At 40.8% G+C, this 16,700-nt stretch overlaps 1 protein-coding gene across 1 annotated transcript in view; it reads right to left on the bottom strand.

Moving 5' to 3' along the window:
- Positions 1–13,859, bottom strand: part of tsc22d3 (TSC22 domain family, member 3) — a 34,186-nt gene extending 20,327 nt beyond the window's left edge. Inside the window, exon 1 of the mRNA XM_051419554.1 lies at positions 13,069–13,859. Within this exon, the coding sequence (XP_051275514.1) occupies positions 13,069–13,409 (341 nt within the window). The 5' untranslated portion in view covers positions 13,410–13,859. The remainder of the gene's footprint in view (positions 1–13,068) is intronic.
- Between the last annotated feature and the right edge of the window lie 2,841 nt (positions 13,860–16,700).

The following is a 16,700-nucleotide window of genomic DNA, read 5'->3' as shown; positions in this document are numbered from 1 at the left end:
GTAAATTTACTTAACTTGGATAGATACATCTTTCTTGCATGCAGCTCAGCAGTTTATTCTGATGAATACAATGAACCTCAAAGCCACTAAATGCTAAATAACAATGTTTGTTTTAACTTTACATTCTAACCCAAGAATCCTCACAACTCATTAACACTCGAAAGAAAAAGCGAGGTTTTGTAACAGTATTCTCTCTGTGCACTGTTTGTCCTCCCACACACCTTGACCTGGCATATGAGCCTATAGCAAAGCAATGCTTAAATTATGCTAAACAAGCCTGTTGATGCATCAGTAAAAACATTAGAGAGTGTGTGTGAAACTCCCAGATGGAAAACGTGTAGGAGAAGGAGAGAGAAGAGTCATGCACCTCACAGATGGCTTCCTGTCGAATTCCTAAAGATGTGAGCCACTGCTTTAGCAGCATGGAACAGGATTCATGTGTGAACTGTTGTTTTAAAAAGCTCTCGAAATGAAATCCCTTTAACTAAAAATGGCACCAACATTTAACCCATTAGTTGCTTAAAGTAGATCCATGTTTTTCTCTTGAATTGTTTAGCATGACCTTTGCTGAGCACAGAGCTGTGACTTTATAGGTGAAAAAAAGGGCAGCTGTCTTCCTGTTCACCACAAGCTCTTCCACACCAAAAGGCAACCCTTCTGATGCAAGACAAACCTCCCGACCCAAACAAACTTCCACCCTGCTGGCGCACAAGTACTGAAAGGTTGTGACCTCGAGTGTTACATAAATCCATCTCTTTTCTCTCTCTCTGCCAGAGCAGCACAGGCTCCGCTTCCACTGGTACGACACCTTGCATTCAGTGATAAATAGATCTTTGTCTGCATTGAAAGACTTGTGTCAGGGATGTGGATGGCAGCCTGGATGGAATCTGTGCAGGGCCTGCCTATATGTGTGGCATGCACCAGTGTATGCACAAGAGAGGGAGACATTTGAAGAAAGGCAGGGAAAGAGAGTTTTCTGCATTCCTCCCAGAGTTCCACACTTTCTTGGCAGTGGCCTCACTGGTTCCTAAGCCCAGCATCAGAGCCCTATTACCTTGCTCCAGAAGCAGCTACATGTTTTCAGAGGACTGCTGTTTAGCCTAATCCCACACTGTGTAAACACCACAGCATGCATACATAATGATGATCTATGGCTCATTCCTCTCCATGACAGCACACTGGAAGGAATGCAGAAAGAGGTCGTTTAATGTCACTGGTGCTAATTGCTCCTCATGATGGCACAGTAAGATGGCAGGGGGGCATAATGCACCATCAGATACGACCGGCCCGGGCCTCTCCATGGTACGACCGCCTCTTTTAAACATAGTCACACAAAGACAGGAGTGAGGCCTTGGACAGGATGCATCTTGTTATTTTCGCTCATTTGAGTGTGCTGGTGCCTCACTCTCTCTCTCTCCCTCTCTCTCTCTCTCTCTCTCTCTCTCTGCTGAGAAATGGCCAGAGAAAAAATCACAGACACACTGAAACTTGGCACATACCCGTACATTAATTTTTCTCCTCTCTCTCTCTCTTTCTCTTTCTCTCGCTGGCTCTTGTCTGCCAGAAAATGCATCCAGAGAGAGAGAAAAAAAGGCGCTTGGCAGAACAGGTCAACCTTTTCATTCAGCCACTGATGTCTGCCAGCGAGACCAAACTGGTCCTCGGTCCGGTCCGGCAAGCCTCTCCTTTTTTCTGTTGAAGTTACATTGAGCAGAACTGACTTGATTTTAAGAGCCAAGGTTGTGGGCAATAAAATGCGGATATAATCTGCTTTGTTTTTTCATGGTCTGTGAGTCACCATGAAAACTGCATTGTCATCAAAAGAGAAAAATTGTGTGTTTGGAGGTGTCTGTCTTTTTGTTTGGTTTTATCTTTCAGTTCTCTCTTTCTTTCCTTTCTTCAGTTGTGCAGGAACACTTGAAGCCAGTGAGAGTTTGGAAATTTGGACTCACCAGTAACAAACAGGAAACCATATTCATTACACTAAAGTCAGAGTCTGATTATGGTTCGTGGGGATTTGCCAGTCATTTGGCCTTTTCAGAGCATGTATACTGTAAACTGTAATTCAGACTGACAGTTATATTACATTCAATTTCTGCCAAGCTCTGCTCTTGCCCTCACAGAGAAAAAAAAAAAGTGTTTTCTCGACTTAGCAAAGAAGTTTATTACATACTTAGATACGTCTGATGAAACCAACTCATTGCACCGAGGCGTGAGCAGGTTGCCCAACATGTTCTCAACTAATTTTTCCAAGTTTGACAGCTGTGTTAAGTCTCTCGCTTGTTTATTTTTCCTCATCCTCTCAATGTTTTGCAAAGGCCCAATTAAATGATGCAATTATGGATGACAGTTGAACACAGGAGTCGGGATGGGGGTACAGTAAGGTAAACAATTCAGAAACGCCACTCAGGTACTGTAGGATTAATTAAGGATAGGATTGTGTGATGGGGAGCAGATGTCAGAGACTCCAGTATAAATCCAATTACACGTTTACCTTTAAACACCAACATTACATAATTGTTTATTGGGCCAAAATAACCTTAACTGAGCTTGACATATGCTCCCTGACCAAAACTGTGCTTATTACTGCCAAGCTCATTACCATTTTGCCCATTGCATGACAGGCTAGTCAGGTTTGGGACACTTAGTTTTGACTCTTAAATTACACATCCAAAACACCCAAGAGCTAAAACTTGTTTACTAGAAAACACAGAAGTTGAAGTCAGGAAAGAAAAACACAATATGTTGCCAAACAGCAGATGTCCAGTAACTTCAAAAATAGAACATGCGATTCACACAAGGACCGGTGTGGTAACCTTTCCTGTGTTCTGGAAAGCATGTCTTCATGACCTGCAGAAGTCCAGAGAAGTAATTGTTTTCTTTCCCAGAGACTCAAGGAGCACTTCTCAGTAATCGGCTGTGGCAACAACATTGCTAAAGTATGTCTAATGCTAGCTCTGTGCCCTGCAGGGGGGGGTATAACGTAAGAGTGTGTGTAAGTGTGTATGTGCCTGTGTGTGTGTGTGTGTGTGTGTGGTGCACATAGATTTTTGATAAGGCTGTAGACGTTTTACTGGAAAAAATGCAATAAAATACAGTAGCATCCAAGGTGGTGGTGGTATGTGTATGCTTTGAGATGAGAAACAGAGAGCTCTGATCTGCATCCTATTTTTCCTTCATTTTAGTCTTTTTCTCTTAGCTACTTGTATGTGTGTGTTCAGTTGTGCGTGTGTGTGTGTGTGTGTGTGTGTGTGTGCGCACCCAGGGTACATCATGTATCCAACCTGCGTGTGAATAGTGCCCAGGGAGGAATAAGATAGGCTAATGATGGGCCTGGCTCAGGCTCGCTCCACAAAAGCACTGTCTGGCTGCATTGTGTGGAAGACTATTGTGGTAAGAAAAAAACGGAGTCAGTGTGGGACAACAACACTTGGGATTATGAAATAGGCGTCCAGAGAGAAACAGATGGAATACGCTTCAGAATGAAGCTGAAATGAAGTCGGGTTTTGCCAGTCCTTTTAAGGGATGCTGTAAAAAAAGAAGAGTGTTATCTGAGTTTTCACACAAACTCTTTTTGGATCAATTTTTAAAAAATTCAGTCATCCACATGGCTGAAGTACTTCTCCCCCAGGGATCCCGAAAAAGGACACAGCATGCTCATGAAAAGCATTTGTTTCCACTCCAGATCTACTGTTCCTCACCTCAGCCAAACTCTAGTAGCAGTGCGGGTTACACATTCTCACTTCTCATGCAGAGTTAGAAAAAGTCTGAGTGGGAATCCCATGCTAATGAAAATAGCACAGAATGAATATTTTAATGCCCTGCAGCCATCAGCTTGGGTGGTATGGAGAGTGCAAGTAAGTCCATAATTTCAGCATCTACACCATGAACTATACTGGAGACAATCCAACTATTTTCCATTGCATGACTTGCTTTGGCACGGCTGGTTGTCGTGTACGAGCTGCAGTAAATCATAGTCCACTAACCTCTAATATCAAGCGTTATGCAAGAATATTACTGTCTAATGCCTATTTAAAGAGTGTAATTCTGACATATTGACTGTATGTGACACTATTACTCACTCTCAAGTACAGGGCTGCGTGTGTGTGGGAGTGGGAGTGATGGCAAGTGTTGACAGGCCTCCTTATTATCTAAATAGGCGCCATAGCCATGGTCCAAACAGATAAGGCAGAGAGCGCAAGGCATGGTCACTCCAACCACCCTTCCTTGAATCAGACTTATATAAGTCAAGTAGCTGCCAGCTAAATCAACTGAAATGGAGAAAAAAAGAAGAAGAAGAAAGAGAGAGAGGGAGGGAGGAAAAAACAAGGATAGAGAGGGAAGAAATGTGGCAAATAAGAGGGAAGGACAAAGAGAGTTGCGTAAACATGAAGCAAAGAAGAAAAGGACTTTAATGGATGGGTGGTACTGCTTTCCTGTTTTGAAGTATTTGTGAAATCACTTTTAAAGAATGTTTCCTTCTTTTTGTTGTTCTGTAATATTGCCCAATTTGCACTTTCCAAAGCCATCTTACAGGTGTCTGTGCTCGGCTGTGCTGTAGTGGGGTTGAGATCCCTGTATTTATTTTGACTACGTAGTTATTTTCCGTGGAGTTGTTTTAGGAATTCTTCACCATTTTGTGGCAAAGCTGAGCCTCGTGGGCTTCGGTACAAAGAGTTTTCAACAGAAACCGCAGCTCTGGACAAATTTTGCTCCATAACCACAACACAAAGAACTCAGTATTTCCTTGACACTTGGAAGTTGGATGTTTATGATTTATAACTGCATGATCACAATCATAAAAGAGGCGTGAAGCAATCAGAAAATTACCCTGTGATGTTTCACAAAGTGCAGATCTTATTTTCACTTTCATTTAATTTGTTTTGTGTGTGTCAAGCTTGCCACAAATGCCACATAAAGTTGGTTTTCAAGATCTATTAAGTGTATGTTTAGTGTATTTTATTAGCAATAACCTAAGTGTAAAATGAGTCAGTTTTGGTGCTTTAAACGGCTGTTATCAGACAGTGTTTCTTTTTAATGCATTTAATTACTCGTCAAAAAGACTCATTTCCCATAATTTGATAGTGACAAATACGTTTAGCAGATGTATGGGGTAAATCCCTTCTTAAAGAGTTTTCCAGCACACTCTGATGTTGAGGATTTGACTCAGATGGCAAACTTGATGTGTTGCTTACAGGTTTATAATCCACCTCGAGTACAAACTGTATCTCCGCTCTCTGTCAGTCAGGACAAAAGAGCTTAGCTGGATTCTGCTGTGTCAAGAAAGTCATAATGCTGTGGGTCACCTGTGTGTGCTGTATACTGTAAGTCCATGGATATTCGTGAGAGTGTGTGTGTTAGCGTTGCTTAGTTAGTTGGTATGTTTTCGAGACAGATTAATCACTCATTCCTGACCCTTGCATATTTAGAAAAAGACATTTGCTATCAAGGCTATCACAGTTTGTCTAACCGGTTCTTAACAATAAGGCTGGTTATATAAGTTATTACCAACAATTCCCATGAAAAGACCAAAATGAAAAACCCATTAGTCCATCTTTAAATAGGTTCTTGACTTCCCCAACCTTTCTGTGTCAGTCTCATCAATTTGATACACGAGAATGATAAGAATGACACATTTCAGCTAATCTCTTTAAACAGATATCTGCCTATGAATGCAGATAAATCCATTAAAAAAGCAAAGGAGAGAGGTAACTATTAAGTTATTTAGCCTGATTTGATTTTCAGATTTTACTGATTACTCTTAAAACACGTCTGGGTCTGGCTCCAAGCTACATAGCAGAAATGTTGTATGAGCAGCCTTAGATCCTCAGGTGGGCCCCTGTTCTAAAGTGGAAGCTTGAATCTAAAGTTGTGGATATAAAGCTTGCAGAATCAGTGACTTCTTTTAAATATTTCCTAAAACCCTTTTTATAGACTTGCTTTCATATGATGTCATTTATTTATTGCTTTATTGTTGTGTTTATTCTTTTTTTATATATTTATCTACTTTATATCAGAAGTTTTTTTGTTCTCTTTATCGCTTTTACTATCATTCATTCTGTCTTCTATCTACTTTCTCTGTCTGTTTTCTTCTTGTTTTAACTTAACCTTCATTTTGTCTTGCTTTTGTTTGGCCTTACAACCTTTGTGGCACTTTGTAAACTGTGTTTTAAAAGTTCCATATGAATAAAGTTATTCTGATTATATAGAATAGATGAAGAGAAAGCACAGAAAGAGATACCATCTGATAAGCATGTTATGTTTGTCATGTTGCTAGGCGCAACTGAACATGGAACCACAGCGGTGTTGGTAAAGAGCGGTCTGTACACAGGAGGTTACATCAATATGGTACAGGGTGTGTCTGTGGATTTCTGAGTTGACACACACTCAACTCACATCTCTGTCTGCTGTGATGGATGTTGTGTGTTTAGAAAGTACATGTATGCATGCGGAACTGTGTGTATTCTCCACAAAGATTACCAACAACTTGATCACGACTTTAATGAGAGCAGACAGTTTCCAGTCCAGTAATAGGTACCGAAGAGTATTCTACAGACACATATACAACACACATATATACACACACACACACTTGCACATTCAACAGTGGTTCCAGGCATCCACTGGCACAACACCAGGGCAGGCTATTCACACAGTCACAACACAACAAGGCAGTAACTCAAGAGGTCCATTAAAAAGCCATTATTGTACATCCCCCTTTAAATTGGTCCCTGAGTGATAAAATCAAGCACAGGGCCGAATTGTGGTCCAAACACCAAATATATGCCAACATGTGTTTGGAAATCCAGAGGTTCCTAATAATGTGCATCCACCCCTGGCTCTCTGAATGTCTCTCTTCAACACAGAGCCTGTGTTATTGAGGAAACTCATAAAAACAACTGTAAAATAAACACTTGTCATGGCTTTTTAACTTCCTACTGCCTCTAAAGAATGACTTCCTTTAGCTATAGAAAAAGGTTTTTAACACAGACGTCTGCAGTCTACCTATATCTTATAGTCCCACCCTGTGTCAACAGCACACTATTTTTAGCAAGTCCTGTCTATGTTTTGTCTTTGCACCGGCCTCCTGTCTGGCTGTTTGTCTACGTCTGACTCTTTCTAGCTATCTCTCCCTGTAGCTCTCCCTCTCTCTCTCTCTCTCTCTCTCTCTCTCTCTCTCTCTCTCTCTCCTGACATTGCTCAGACCTTGCCTCCGTGGCCTTTGTTTGTTAGGGATTGGCTCTTAAGACTTGTCTGGCCATGAATCTGTTCTTCCACCCCAACATCCTTCCCGCAGCCTTCTCGCCACTAATCTCTGTTTTTTGTTTATATTTGTCTCCCCTGCCACCTGGAACCCACAGAGTTGAAGTTATGTAACTCTCTTTAGGGCACGTACTTTTGTCCTTTTTACAAGAGATGCCAAATCAAAACAGCTTTCTTACAAAAAAAAGAGTTTGGATCAGAAGAAAATGAAATGGGATACAGGCTCTGTCGTCAGCAAGGATGTATTTTACATGTATAAGCCTTTTATGTGGGCAAAAAACAGCAATGATAAGAATAACTCAGCATGCTTCGCCTCCCTCGTGATGTATTGTGTCTATGCAGATTATACCGCTCTCTCCCAGGAAACACTGTTGCAGCAGTTAGTTTCACTCCGATCCCTGTGCCTGTTACAGCTTGTAGCAGCGTGCATATAATAATTCATAAGCTGTTCTGTAATTGTGCTGCATGTTTGTAATGAGTATGTCCTATATGCTCCGGGGATGTTTTTTTTCATTGTGTGGCCTTTGTCTTGCAAATGGGGCCAATTTGACAGCAACAGAGACTACAGAGTAAACAGTGTTATGTTTACCTTATCCTTACATCTTGACGTGGTTGATGTTTGTGCTACCTTATCGCCACGGGGGAAATATCATTCACTCACATTGTCACAAGTTTCTCCTCTCTTTTCTACATATTGTATCACAAGTTCCAATAATAAAGCATAAAGCCTGTGAAGCATGTATACACAACAACATTGTCTAGATGCAGGGATGACACAGGATGAACTATGATCCCTGTACAAGTTGTCCAAAAGTGTGTATCGTTCTTCTATGCAAATTATTTTCCCTCAAGGACTGAGCAGGCAGAACGGCCCTGTTCAACTTTACTTTGACTATAAGAGATAATTTTACAGGCGTGGCCTCCATGCTAATATCCAAGATAAAGAAGGTGTTTACTTCTTATTGTATTACAGAGAAGTGATCCACTGTTTTGAATTAAAACTAAAATATGAAACCAACTCATTATGCAGACTGAAAAAGCTCCAGTAGTTTCACAAAAAAAAAAAAGAACTGTTTAAATATACACATGGCAAAGACACTTTCTAAAACCTTCACAATGGATCACTAAATACAAGTCTTGGACTTGTAGCAAAGCTATTTTGTGGTTTATATTTTGATCACAGAGTGGAGCTCAGTGGGGTCTCTGACACAGCTGGATCCTGTCTCCATTCCATTGTGGGAGGGCTAGGTCATGTTCAGTAGCCCAGTGGAACAAATGTCAAAGGCCAATGATCAACTGAGGCCACAGTGAGGACCTTTTACTACTGTAATGAGGCCTAGATTGGCAAGGCCACAAAATGTTAGAAGGATAAATAGTTGTGCCAGAGAACAAAATCAAACCTAGTCAGAGGTTGTAACTCTTCTGTCAGAATCCTTTTACTGACATTTTTCTTGTACAGTTTTTCATACAAAGCTGGAGTCTGTGTACACAAAGTTAACCTCCAGACAGTCAGAGATGTTTTATCTGAAAAAACCTCCCTGTCTTTCCCAGCTAGGCTGAAAAATTACTTTTCTTTTTCTTTTTCAGTCAAGAGACCTGAACCAAGAAATTAAAGTTATTTCATCCATACACACGCCAGGCAGATTCTTGCCTGCACTTCAGCAGCTTCTTGGCCTTTTAAATACATTACTAACAGACTTTTTCAACGGGTTTTAAAGTTTAATCTCTTTCGCAACTATGGGCTACATATAGGGACACCTGAAAATCTGCACAATTACATTACTTAAAACAACATTTTCTTTTTCTCAAAGAACTATTAGATCATTGTTATCTTGTCTATAAACCTGAAATGGAGCTCTGTAGGCTGAAGTGTGCAGACTCTTCTTCGGCCCTGTCCTGGCTGCCGCAGAGAAAACCTCTTTTATGAGGTCTTTGACACCTGGAGACATCTTTTGTGCTGCCGCTAACTTCTTTTCCCTTTGTATTTTGACTGCTTCCTGACTGACTGACCGGTCACAGACCTCAAGTCCTGTGATAAACGTTTGTGTCATCACTACAGACTCTTCACCCCTCTTCACCCTGCCATGTGATGGTGTTTAGTGGCTGCTGAGTACTGACTGACTTCCTAGGGTGAAGGTGTGCAAGAGTATACCCCTCTCACTCCAGTCAAGTGTAGCTCTCTAAGCCTCAAAGTAAATCAGCATATTTCCTCTGGTTTTATCCTGGGGAAATCACAAATCCTGCCCCCCTCGGGGCTCTCTGGCTCTGCCTCAAACATCAAACAAGACTTATGAGTTCAAATTTTCCTCTCAGCTAATTTCTGTGACCTTTAAATCATTTACATAACAAGTTTGCTGGCCACTGCCTACTGATATTCAACAAGTCCAAAATATGTCCTGGCAGGCGTCCTTGAGCTATGCTGGACATTTTATTCTGTTAACAAGTGGCAAATGAGAGTGATGGCTGCTCAGCAGACTGACCACCCAGGATGAGGTCACAGTCTAAACCTCAGCCAGGCTTTCATCAGAAGCCTTCCCGAAGTGAGTACGAACTTCTGCAAAACTCAGCTCAGCAAGGCAGCTTTCTTATTTAGATTGACAGGATTAGACTGTGAGTACATGTTTGAATGAATGGGTGCATTTGTCTTTCTGCATGAAAAACCATAATGGTACACATTTGAAATCAGTGTTTTAATCCTGCGAGAAAGCCACAAAAAGCCACATGATCCGAGTCTGCGATTCCCTCTTGAGAAGGAAAGGTTCAGGAACAAAGTGTTCTGGCTAAAGACTCTGTTTGTCAGGCAAACAGTTGAGCTGGCACAGACAGACGCATGGTCACACTGACCAATGACACGGGTGAGCACATTGCCTCTGAGTCAGGAATATCAGAAATATTGGCATTTATAACAAGATCTTTCTCATTTCCAAGGAGATGCCAGTCCTGTGTGTCATCTACTCTGTCAATAATTTTTCACATAAATAGATAGAGAGTAGGAGATCAATACTGAATCTTTTTCTTTTGACAAAATTAATGTTTAATTGATGGAATTAATCTTTGGTTAGTGAAGAAACGCATGGGGCTGCAAAAATAGCTGTGGCATTATGACTAAGTTTGAATAGCAGAAAAGGAAAAACTCTTGTGTAAGACTTTTAACAAAGCCCTGCCAGCAGGCATTATTCAAGCTAAGATACTGTAAACACTGAATTCAGTGAAAAATAAATCACCTGAGCATATCCAAGTGTAAGTCTAAGGACACGTTGAAAGTATTGTCCTGAAATAAAAACATTTTGTTTGAAAAGTACTATTTGTTCTCTGATTTTCGTGAGCTCTCGTTGCCAAAGCTAGAGCTAGAGTCTAATTCCTCAACCCAAAGTTTCTTCACCCCTTGTTCTTCATCCCACAGTATCATAATGACACACCCTTGCTATCATAAATTAATTGAGAATTGGGTGTTCTTTCATTGAATCAATATTGCCTAAAAAGCTGTCAAATGAATGAGCATTTAAACAGCTGTTATGTAACTTAACAGATTGAAAAGTAAAGCGTGTGTGGAAATTCTGGATGTGATGTTGTATTCAGACAGAAGTAACCCATGCTGTATACTGTAGTGTGTCAGGAATAAAAAACAATGAATAAAAAAAAGCTGTTACTTTTTCCCCAACTTCCTCTGAGTTTGGCGGTAAGGTCTAATCATCGCTGTCATCAGCCCCATCAGCTGCAGTTCACAGTAAATGGTTTTACCTCCATTGTGCTGTCTGTACTTTTGCAGTATCAATCATCCCCACAGGAGATAAGAACAGACTTTAATAGCCATAGCATATAGTTACAATGTTGAGACAGGTTAAAATTTAACCTTCTGGGATATGCTGGGGCAGCTCAGCTTCTGGAGAAATTTGATAAAATACTGATAATGCTTCTTGGCCAGAGAACATTACAGATATGATAACGTCTGCAAATAACTGAACTCGCGATAACAAATGCCATTGCCATATTCATTCCAGGCACATTTTATCAGGATAAATATTATCACAGATAGTTTATCAGACTTAATTTGGAAAAAACTCTGGTTTTACCTCTGATGATTCTCAACTTAAAATATTATTTTGAGGGATTGAAAAGTTATATATAGTAAATACTGCCTTTTAAAATAAAAACTTATATTAGAAAATATAATTTAATCCGTTTTTGTTACATAAGGTTTTCTCCTCTAGTATTTATTTGAAAAAAAACATGTAATTACCGTAAAATGTTTATGGAACAAGAAAAAAAAAGAAAAACTCAAGAACTTCAAGAAACAAGATGAGAAGTGATATAAGTGGGGCCAAAGGTCAGTACTGATATCAAGATTCCTCTCATACACCACAATAAACAAAGAAGAAACCCCCTCTTTTATAGCCAAATTATCATACTAATGTTATCGTATGACGTATATGTCTAAAACATGTCATGATGCTTTAACACGTATCCCTGTTTTACTGACACAATGGACGACAACTTAGAGAGTATATGACATTCAAAGGTGGCTCCGAAGATGATAACACCTTTGTGTTGTTTTAGTGTTTACTGCTATTTCCCTACAGATCTCTACATTTTACTGCTCCGATAACCAGACCGGCCATATGTTATTACAGCTTTACAGCACTGTACATCGACTGCTGGCTCAGGTTCAGGAGTTCATCGATGGTCAAAACTGTAGCTGCCTGGAAAGATGGTAACTGTTAATTTGAGGCTGAAGTCATTCGACAGTAGCTGCCAAACAAACTCTCCAACTGGCAGCAACTTCGTAGCAGGACATTCTCTTTCTCACAAACACTACGAGGTGAACTGCCAAACACTGTTTTATAAACAGTGTTTGGCAGCGACAGAGAAGGTGTCAGGCCAGCTTTAATTGACCTTCAGCAATAAAAGATCATTTTAATTGAATCAATATGAAAACAGACTGTTGATTTAGAATAACCTTGTGTTTTTGTATGGAGTTCTTTCTAGGTTAGATTTTGTTCACCTCTGTCCTCTGTTTTTTTTTTCTCTGTGTCATGTTTTGTTGTTTTCAAGTAAATCTCTCTAGGAGTCTCCAGTTCTTTCTAAGAGTTCAAATATGTCTTTCAAATACCAACAATTGCCCTTAAACTAAACAGCCTCACTAAAGAAATCACATTATATTGTTAATACGGTACAGCACATGCACATATCATTGTCAGTGTCACGTCACATATGAAATATGTTGCATAAAAACCATGGATGGTAGATGTAAATAGTCACTGTGAGCTGCATAAATATTTGGACAGTGTTGAGTGTTTTGAATCCACATTCCAATGACTTTAGATGTTAAGTAATACAAAGTTTAAGTGTATACATGTATAATAGACAAAGACAACCAAATTCAACATGTCAACCATCCCTAAGATTTCTTAAGAAGTAACTAATAATGTGCTTTTTGACTCATACGTGAAACTCTTTTCTGGAACGCAATCAAAATGAATGCCCTCGTCCTAGCCTATACTTAATCCATGACTGTAAATGCTGATGTCAGCCTTTTTAGAAGAAGTGCTGATCCAAGAAACCTGATTAGTAAACATTAGCCATCTGGTTCATTTAAGCAAAATATGGTTCTTAAGCAGCACTCATCTAATAATTTGACAAATATAGATCCAGAAGAAAAATGGTGGACTTTGTACTGAATGTCCTTGAGAGAATAGAGAATAACTTTAAGTTAAAGTTCAGGTTTCATGTCCTAATGAAAGAAGCTTTATATTCAGTCATTACCTCACCAGTTAAGCACATCTGATAAGTGAACAACACACATACCTGTGAAAGAAGAGCAGGATAGATAACATGGTCTGGTCAATGTTGCTGTTGCAGATCCCTTCATTGAGCAGGAAGCATGGGTCCCTCACCACCGACTCCAGGGAGTCCTGCCTCATGATGTTGTTCAGCTTGTCCGTGTTCAGGTTCTGGTACACCAGCTGGTTGCGGAGCTGGCGGAAGTGACTGACACTGGGGCTGGTAGGGCTTGCTGGCAGGCCCCCGGTCGTACTGAGGCCCTGAGCTGGACTGCTGGACAAGGAGTCATCACAGCCATTGGCCAGGTCCAGGCAGCAACTGCAACAGTCGAGGCCGATGGGCGAGCGGCAGTCATCGTCTGACATCTTGAAGGACAGGTGGATGAAGAGGAAAGACGCCCAGGTGTAGAAGGGCAGGTGCAGGAATCTCAGTAACAATGAGAGAGACTGAGGTGGATGAATGAAAGACAAAGTGAAAGAGAAATCAGTCAGTAACAGGGTGTTTTCCTCAGCTCAGAGAGACACGCAGGCAGCCAGGGCTGGTCTAGTGTATCCACGCCGGGACCAGGAGGGCTAAATGGCAGGTTGAGTTCCTCCCTGAGAAGTGCAGTCACGCTGGGCCACTCAGCCTGATTCTATCCCTGAGTTTCTCCTCCTGTGGCTCTGCTGCGTTTAGCCTTTTGTTCGGGGCCGACGCTGCTGCAATGTGTTGCTACTGTGGCAGGAGAGAGAGTGAACGCCCCACACACACACACATACACACTCACTCACACCGATTCAGCAGGAGTGCGCTTGAAAGCAAAACCCAGAAGCTGCTTGCTGCTTATCACTTTTTTTTTTTCCTGCACTTTTTTTTCTTTGGTTGGTGTGCCTAGAGACAGTGGGAGGGAGCGAAAAAAAAGGGAGGGAGGGAGGGAGGGAGGGAGAGGGTGGGGAAACCCCTGTGATTGGTATAAAGCATCATCGGTTACATGCACTGGGCCCTCCTCTTAGCTGTGCACAGGGGAAGAGAAATAGACAGAGAGGGAGTGAAGCTTCAGAGCATGCTTGAAGCATGTGTAGTTCTGCCAGCTCCACCCTGCTATGCTGACAGCACAAGGAGTGGCTGAGTGAGGGAGGCTGCAGGAACACACACACAAAGACACCATAACACGTCTGTCATGCTAATCTGTGAAAAGAAGACAAATTGGATTTGATTCGTTTTTATATAGTAGTCAGTAATAGCCTAGGCATAGATATCTTTGCCCAGGTATTGAAAGGAGACACAGTAAATATTAAATAATAAAAAAATTAAAATCATACTTTACCCTGGTACCCTGGAAAGCTCAACTGGTAGAACTGGTGCCCCATGTCCCAAAACCGAGTCCTTGCTGCGGTGGCCCAAGGTTTAAGTCGGACCTGTGGCCCTTTGCTGCATGTCATCCCCTCTTTCTCTCCCTCCTCTGCTGTCGCTATCCCTTAAAAGACCCAAAAACTATAACTATAAAATAAAAGATCTTACTATAATAATAAGAATAAATAATAAATACTTTTTGGTGGTGCATTGGTTAGCACTTCCACCTTACAGCAAGAAGATTGTAAATTAATATCATATTAAATATCAATTAGTATAGAATGAACATACGCACAATTATGTAATTTGTGTCACTGTGCGTGTGCATGTGCGTACGAGTGTGTATGTGTGTGAGGATGGAAGAGTGAGACTGATTGTGTGCTCTCAACTTGCACAGTAAACATAAACATCATCTTATCAGACCTCCACAGTGTTTGTTTATAATCTGGTACATTTCCATATCTGTTTCCAAACTGTTTTGGATTGGGTAAAAGCGTGCTGTGTTCTCGTCCTCCAGACGACTGTTTCTCAAGCTACATACACACGGCTCCAGGAGGAATGCGCTGCTGAGCCCCTGACCTCGGCCATTGACCAACAAGTGTATTGCATGCTGTCTACAGATGGCCAGTCATGCAAGAACACAACAACAAGATAATTACAAATAGCATGTCTTACTCTAAGGCATGCTGCTGTTTCTGCTGCAGTAAAAAATGTCACACCACGCATTGTTGGCTAGCAGTGGGATCAATTAAGCAGAGAAAATGACTGACTATTGCTTTATTGAGTGTGTAATGATGTCCTCAGGCAGCAGGGCTGCTGCAGTTTGGTTGGTGGAAGGATGGGATTGAGGACTGACTCAGGTAGAGGCTGCCCTCTAGTGGTAAACTGTGAGTATAGTCATTGATGTGGAGGTCAAGAACAGTAAAAAAAAAAAATGCCATTCCTTGACCTGAAAATGCCATGGTTTAAAGCATTTTCCGAAATAAAACATTTCTTATCTTTACTGACAATGGTATAATATATCACTGGAATGTAAACTCTGAATTCAAGTTATGCTGATTTATATACATAGCCTGTCAAAGGTGGATAAACTGATTTTTTTGAGGGTTCATATCTGGTGAAAATGAAGAATAAAATGGTTCTGTGCAGTCAAAAGGAACAGCTGAGTTATGGAATTGCTGCATCGACCTTTTTAAAAATGCTACACATGATGACTGATTGCATTTACATGTTTTCATTCAGAATTCAAGATTGTTTTTATATAGTCGTATTTGTATTTATTTTATAATTATTTTGAATAATGGAGACATTTTACTCACACAGGCATGGAAGTGTACAGCTGTGCAGTGAGCCCAGTAAAGGTGGAAGACAGGAGTTGGCCTTTCCTGGAAGCACTTTTGAAACTGGGAAAACAGTTATTGGACAGCAAATTCAATAATGGGTATTACAGATCAGAAAAAAAATTAGATACCACAAACCAAAAGACCAAAGACTGCAGGCATTGTGAGAATGAATTAGTACAGTAACAAGGGTGCTAAATTCAATCTAACTGTTCTACCTCCAACTCTAGTTACATTGTCTTTCATGCCAGGAAACAAAGTATCACCAGTGAAATACATTAAAGCAACAGTAAAGCAATAGTTTGACATTTGGGAGATACATTTATTTGCTTTCTTGCCAAGAGTTAGATCAGAAGATCAATACCTCTCTCCTATCTCTGTGTTAAACATAAGAGTTGGGGGCCAGAGCCAGCAGTTAGCAGAGACTCCAGGCAGCGACGGCTGCAGCCAAGAAATAGTCCTGCACATAATGCCCTGTAAAACAGCAAAATGTTTTTACATTCTTGTACGGATTAAATGAATAACATATAAAGTGTTAACCCCAGGCTGTAACACATTTTGACAACAGATATGAGCATGGTATCAATCTTTTTGTCGCACTCTCTATACCAAAAAACATATTTCCCAAAATGTTGAACAATACCTCCTCATAAGAAGCTCAACTAAATGTATATGCAACACATTAGCCTCAGACAGCTAGCATAACAGCTACCTTGGTTGGCATAAACCTGATCACAGGAAATCTTAATGCTTATCACAAATCACAAAACAGCAGTAATATTATATTGGTAATGGTCCAACAAGGGCATCTATGAGAGAAAAGGCTGGATGCAGCACTGTTAGTTAAACTGTAACTGCTATGGAACTGTGCCAGCCGCGGTTGCTACGAGCAACAGAACATTCGACTGACTAGCTGACTCTCCCGGTGTCAGGATGAGATCTGAGGACACATCAACGTTGCAGCGGCGGAAGCAACACAAATGA

Source organism: Dicentrarchus labrax, unplaced genomic scaffold (genome assembly GCF_905237075.1).
Source record: "Dicentrarchus labrax unplaced genomic scaffold, dlabrax2021, whole genome shotgun sequence".
In the NCBI taxonomy this organism is placed as follows: Eukaryota; Metazoa; Chordata; class Actinopteri; family Moronidae; genus Dicentrarchus; species Dicentrarchus labrax.
This window is presented reverse-complemented; position numbering and strand designations above follow the sequence as displayed.